Source organism: Ostrinia nubilalis, chromosome 5 (assembly GCF_963855985.1).
Source record: "Ostrinia nubilalis chromosome 5, ilOstNubi1.1, whole genome shotgun sequence".
In the NCBI taxonomy this organism is placed as follows: domain Eukaryota; kingdom Metazoa; phylum Arthropoda; class Insecta; order Lepidoptera; family Crambidae; genus Ostrinia; species Ostrinia nubilalis.
Genome location: NC_087092.1, coordinates 13,173,682 through 13,180,200, shown reverse-complemented (window position 1 = coordinate 13,180,200; position 6,519 = coordinate 13,173,682). Strand labels below are relative to the sequence as shown.

Genomic DNA, 6,519 nt, shown 5'->3' with positions numbered 1-6,519 from the left:
GTTCTAATCGAATTTAGCTTCTAAAAGGATGGTATTAAACGATCGACTATAAATTCAAATTTAGGGTATCTAAAATACTGATTATGGCGCACTGAAATACTAAATGAGCAAATGACTGAGGGCGAATAGAAATATTGAAAACGGCGACTTGAACATATTAAATTAAGTTCAGGTTAATCAGATCAGATCACTACAATAATTCGTAAGCGAAAAAAATTATTTAGACATTATATTCAACATCTATTAATTATTTTATTGCAAAAGTGCTGCTTTATACTATAATCGAAGTGTTTCAAATTATTATATTGAGCAAGTTGCCACTTGATTTTAGCAATTCTGCGGGCTATGTCAGTTACTTTGGTTTTCATAAGAATCACCTCATTATTTCTGATTCGATCACGCAGGGAAACTCCGAGTAAGTATAGCGCGCTCTATCGCCTTTTGGGTGACCTTGAGTCTTCATAAGAGGCCCATAATTAAGTTACTGAAAGTTTAATGTGTTGGGTTGTGGTCTGCACATGCACATTTCTTTTTAATAGCTAATTTAATTTTATTTGCCAAAAAAGCTGTTAAAATCAGAAGTAGCTATGCTCCCGCATTGCACAGCAGCGTTGCAGAATAGAAAAGATATTACCTACAACAATTATTATTATAATATTTATCGATGTTATTACCGCAGTACACATTAAACATCCCAAAATTCTATTTTATGAAGTACCTACTTCATATATTAACTCAAACCGGTTTAATAATCACCCAATTAATGTTTATGTCGTTTACTGAGTATTTCTTTCGCCCAATTTTGTATTTAATTCGGAGCCATAGAATTTTAGGTGCCAGTTTAGATTACCTGTTTACCACTGTCAGTAGCTTAGGTATTTGACGTATTTTTAGTATTCATAATTATCGCCAATTATGATATTTTTTCGCAAATATAATTTATCACCGCTCCATTCCACATACTAAAATCGTTTTATAAGATATAAGTACAATAAAAATTTAAAAGTACTTATGATATTCATCTTCAGAATTATCTTTCCTCTAAATGAGATATGATAAAAATTTTGCTAAGTTATATAACCGAATGATTGCGCTTACTGTCATAACAAAAGTGATCGTGCAACAAAAATGTTTCTCAAAAGGATAGTTCTGTGAGTAGCATAGTTTAAACAATGTTGGGTTGTACCATCTTACTTTAACTAAGTATAACTAATGTCTAAAATCTGTCAAACTCTTTACTTTTCTTCTTCTTCTTCTTTTTTTCAAACTTTTGTGTTTTGTATTACATCGTTAAAGTTAGGTACCTAGTGCAATTCAGCTTTAGTTTTCTTGAAGTTTTGTCAAAATCCGTTATATCTAATATGTGAGCCATACATATCGATCTTCACTCAGTCCAGAAAATATTTTACAGATCCTTGTTTTGTTTCCACGTGGTGTTGGGAAAAACACCTGAAATTCGAGAAGATGTAAGGAAATTCCCTGACGGTTTCCTGTTTGGTGTTGCGTCCGCTTCGTACCAGGTGGAAGGGGCTTGGGATGAAGATGGTGAGTATGATTTGGAGGCTCAAGAAACATTTAAGTACCTATTCTTTGTACTCCCTGCAGTCAACTCTGCATACAAAAGAAGCTTTTGAAAATTATTTTTTTATTTTGTTAACTGTCTTTATATTTTCTTCATAGGTAAATCGGAGAGTATCTGGGATCATGACACTCACAAGATACCCAGCCCCATCGATGATATGTCTACAGGAGACATCGCGGACGACTCATATCATTTATACAAACGTGACGTAGAGATGGTCAGAGAAATGGGCGTTGACTTTTACAGAATTTCCCTGTCCTGGACCAGGATCATGCCTACTAGTTTCCCAGACAAAATCAACCAAGCAGGAGTTGACTACTACAACAATTTGATTAATGAACTACTGAAACACAACATTAAACCAATGATTACACTCTTCCACTGGGACATGCCCCAAAAGCTTCAAGAGATGGGGGGATGGACAAATCCCAATATTGTTGACTGGTACGGCGACTACGTACGGACTGCCTACGAACTGTTCGGAGACAGGATTAAATATTGGATCACCATCAACGAGCCCACTCAAATTTGCCTTTATGGCTATGGATTAAATTTGTTAGCGCCTAGGCTTAATATTCCTGGTGTGGCTGATTATTTGTGCTCTAAAAATTTACTATTAGCTCACGCACGGGCCTACCATATCTATGATGAAGAATTTAGAGCGTCTCAGGGAGGCAATATATCCATTACACTCAGCGCTCAGTGGTATGAACCTGAGTCTGAATTGTATGCCACTGCTTCAAGAGAATATCTGCAATTTGACGTAAGTGCCTACCTCAGTAATTAATGAATAATGACTTACCGCCCTAACTTATGTTGATTTTTATTTTCTTTTTGAATTTTTAGTCAGGAGTCTATGCTCATCCTATCTTCTCAAAGGAGGGGGATTGGCCTTCAATTGTAAAGGAGAAAGTAGCTCGCAAAAGTGCAGAACAAGGATTTGCCAGATCCCGACTTCCTGACTTTACTCCTGAAGAAATAGAATACGTTCGTGGAACGTCAGATTTCTTCGGACTGAATCATTACTCCAGTTACTTCGTGAATATGGATGAGGACACCATCAATAGCTATGCAGTTCCTTCCCGGGCCGATGATATTGGTGTCAATGTATTCAAACTAAACGAATGGGTTTTATCCGAATTTAGTTCAACTGACGTAAGTTGATTTCTTGTTTTAATTTTGTCATTATGTTTAATGATATTTGTCATCGATATCGCATCCTTTGTAATTATGCATACCATGTGGATTGGACCTGTTCTCTGCGCAATGATTACATTTCTTTCTTTTTTTGCAGTATGTGCCTTGGGGATTCTACAAACTACTAAACTACTTTAGAGAAGAATATGACAACCCCCCTATATTTATAACTGAAAATGGTTTCGGAACTTACTATACTGGGTTGGACGACGACGAACGAGTAACATACTATAGGGGCTACATTGGCGCCGTACTGGATGCCATTGATGATGGCACTAATATAATTGGGTATACCGCATGGTGTCTCATGGATAACTTCGAATGGACTAAGGGATACACGTGAGTTCTCATTTCAAATAATTCATATGTAATGTTAATAGATAAGAACTACAGCTAGCCTAGGACTCAAAAATAACGGACAGTCTAGGAGTTCTTTAGTTAAAAGGTAGCCGCTTGAAAAACTGGTCTGAAGACTCAATAAGCAGCTAAAAGTTATAGCGATAATCTACCTTAAGTACCTATAAATAACGTCCTTATTCTTCCAGGGTCCGATACGGCATCTACCACGTGGACTTCGAAAGCCCGAACCGCACGCGAACCCCGCGCAAGTCCGCCTTCGTGTATAAGGAGATTGTGCGCACGCGCTCGCTCGACATCGGCTTCGAACCCGACACCGCTGTGATGACTATTGATGAAGGACACTGATGACAAATAAACAAAATTATTATAAAATGCTTTTACTTTATTAAGAAACTTGAGGGACAGTTAATCATCGTGGCATTAGCATGATTAATTCAGTCCTGTCAGGTCTCTGTTAGATCTCTGGCTTAGATGCTGGGGGTTAAATGTTAATGTGATGGCTCCTCCATCTATCACCAAATTAAAAAGATTAAGAGATTACAAATAAGCTGTGCTACTAACATAGTCTCTAAGATCTGTTACTAACCAAAACATGGACTGCATTGTCTGACAATAAATTATTTTTAATTTTATTTTTTTACTTTATTAATTTATCTCAAGCTAATTTTCAAACCTGAAAAATTCGACAGCCTCGGCGGCAACTGAACTCACAACTTTTCGCTTGCCGGGTACCGCCACCGGCGCTGAAAGATGAGAGTAGACATTGAGCTCGTCGAAATTTTCAAATGTATTTTACGCTGTTAGCCGGTATCATTTTATCAATACAGGGTAGCTAGTATCTACCTATTAAATAACTACTAAAACCCTTTCTTTAGTTCGACAATACCTACGCAATTACTAATCCGTGTCACGGAACCGGATATTTTAGATGATTGGTCGTTCTGATCAAAACTTGGACATGCGTCGACATGGCTTGCCGTAAGTGTAATACGTTAGTTGTTAACTAATTGCTACGTCATAATATGATCGATATCACAGATTGAATAATATGTTAGAGCCCAGTCGGAAGAAAACGCACGCAGGATTTTTCGTAAATTATAGCATTGTTACCAATTTCATGGTCAAATATATAACAATAAATTTGTTATAACGCTATTATCTAATATCAATGACATGTCCTACGTACATGCAAATGAGTTTTAGATTGATTTATTGTATTAATCTAAATGTTACATTTTCAATGACCTCCATTTAAGTATTAGGCAGTTATTTATAAATCATTTAAAAATACTGTTGTAGGAAAATGCCTTACGCATGCGGTCATGCGTAAGGCAAAGTCAGTTTACCTAAAACGACGGTTCGTTTTAGGTAAACTGACTATTTGAGATTGTGCGATACCTACTCTTTTGGCGAGTGACAACAATAGCGGACTCACTCTACCTACTGAATGAAACCTTAGCACAATAACGACCGAACAGGGGATCCCTAGTAAACTATAATATAGTTAATAAGATATTATCTTAACAAATAAATTCCGCACCAACTACTCCGCAGAAAACCTACGGAAAGTGACTCTGTAAATTGGAGTTGTATTGGAAAATGCCAATATAAAGTGGGCTACATCACTCACATCCAACCACACGTTTTAGAGTCAAATTGCTCCTATTACAATTTTATAAGAGATTCAAGCAATAGAGATGGGTTATACTAGGTAAATTTGATACTAGGTGCACCTATTCCTAGTATTTATTAATACTCGATCCAAATACCTATTCCACCTAGTACGTAGTAATTTAGCATACTTGACGCGACTAGTGCGGACTAATCCACGTAATATTATTACGTGGATTAGTCCCGTCCGGCGCGTCCGTCCGTCCGTCAAGTATGACTTTAAAATACAATTTTCTTTGAAAAGATACAACCGTAGTATGAATAATGCAATTTGAAATTGAATAATAATGTTTTTGCTGGCTGTTGATTGATTGATATCCTCCCTTCATACTTCAACAGGCTTAGTTGGCGTATTTAAAAAACATCAATTTCATAAAAATGTAAATGGTTTGACTACGTTTGTGTGCGTTTGCTTCGTCGCGCTCAAATTTGTTTGGTCAGACAGAGACGGAGTGAATCTCTACCAAGCAACCGGAAAATTGCAATGGCAAGTAGCAGGACGTAGAACGTTACAAACCTTAAAGCTCAGTAACAGTGCAGCAGCCATTTCTCTCAGAATATGACAGATTTGACAGGTCAGTCATGCACGTGTCAAGCGATAGTGTTTACCATGCGTTGTTACACTCCACTAGAGCATGTGATACGTAACATTGCATTAAGCACCACGAGCTGTCAGCTTATCTACACTTTTTTTTCTTGAGCGGTTGTTCTAGTTCAATGGAATCCGATCATTGCGACCGATTTGGATATTTTGTAATCTTAGACTTAAAAATTATATTAAATTGATGAATTACATAATAGGTATGTTCGTTATACAAAATTAAATTGCATACCAAAGCTGAAGTTCTGACAATCGTAATGATCATCATTCATCATTCCCACAACTTACCTTACAAGAGAATGAGGGCTTTTCGTACACAAGATTTGCATTGACATGTACTTCTTCTTCTTCTTCTTATTCGTAACGCTCTTGGCAGAGCGGTCGTGGTCACATTGAGGCGTTGTTCACATCGGCTGTAGAGGCGGATACAACTCTCCGCACGATCTCCCTCCATCTCTCTCTATTGGCAGACTGTCTGGTGCAGTTGACATGTACAGTCAGCTGCAAATAGTTCGCTACGACACCAAAATGTACGCCACACGTCTTTGTGACATTTGAAGTAAGGTTATGTTGTCAACTTTTTGGCCACTTTGGGTGTCACGAACTATTTGACGATGACTGTACTGTGAAGCTATTGACACCTACTACTCCACTAAATCCTGTTATTTAATTACATACAGTCCGCTTCCATAAATTAATTGTGTTATTTCCAGTTCAGGGGAAATCCTGAATGGAAAACAAAGAATGTGTAATCGAACGTACTCGTACAAACAAACCCGCATGTCGCCGGATTTTGAATAAAAATAGTCGGCGTATGACGGATACTTCGACCTCTGAAGGCCTTGGTGTGAACAAGAATGTGAATTACCACTTTTGTGTGGACTTTCATATCCTGACACCACTTTCATGAAATGCGTAAAATATTTTTTATTTTGTATCTTAATTCGGCTAAGATAGAGTTAGTTATAATAACTACTTTAGTAATAATTAGTAGCAAAGGAAGCTTAAATTGTTAAGAATCTCTATTACCAGTTTTCTTACAGATAAAACTTATGCCCGTTTTCACCATCAATTACCATAGGGGTCACTTAAAAACATTTGATTGATG

General features: G+C 37.1%; 1 protein-coding gene across 2 annotated transcripts; it reads left to right on the top strand.

The window, feature by feature from the left end:
- Positions 1 to 843: 843 nt before the first annotated feature.
- LOC135072276 (myrosinase 1-like) lies at positions 844 to 3,771 on the top strand. Of its 2 annotated transcripts, none has more exons than XM_063966217.1 (6): positions 844 to 875; positions 1,412 to 1,545; positions 1,681 to 2,345; positions 2,429 to 2,737; positions 2,877 to 3,118; positions 3,325 to 3,771. In XM_063966217.1, the coding sequence occupies exons 3-6, from the start codon at positions 1,740 to 1,742 to the stop codon at positions 3,482 to 3,484; spliced, it is 1,317 nt and encodes a 438-aa protein (XP_063822287.1). In that variant the 5' UTR covers positions 844 to 875; positions 1,412 to 1,545; positions 1,681 to 1,739; the 3' UTR covers positions 3,485 to 3,771. The 2 variants fall into 2 exon arrangements, with proteins under 2 accessions (XP_063822287.1, XP_063822285.1); XM_063966215.1 differs by lacking the exon at positions 844 to 875 and adding an exon at positions 961 to 1,151.
- Positions 3,772 to 6,519: the final 2,748 nt, after the last annotated feature.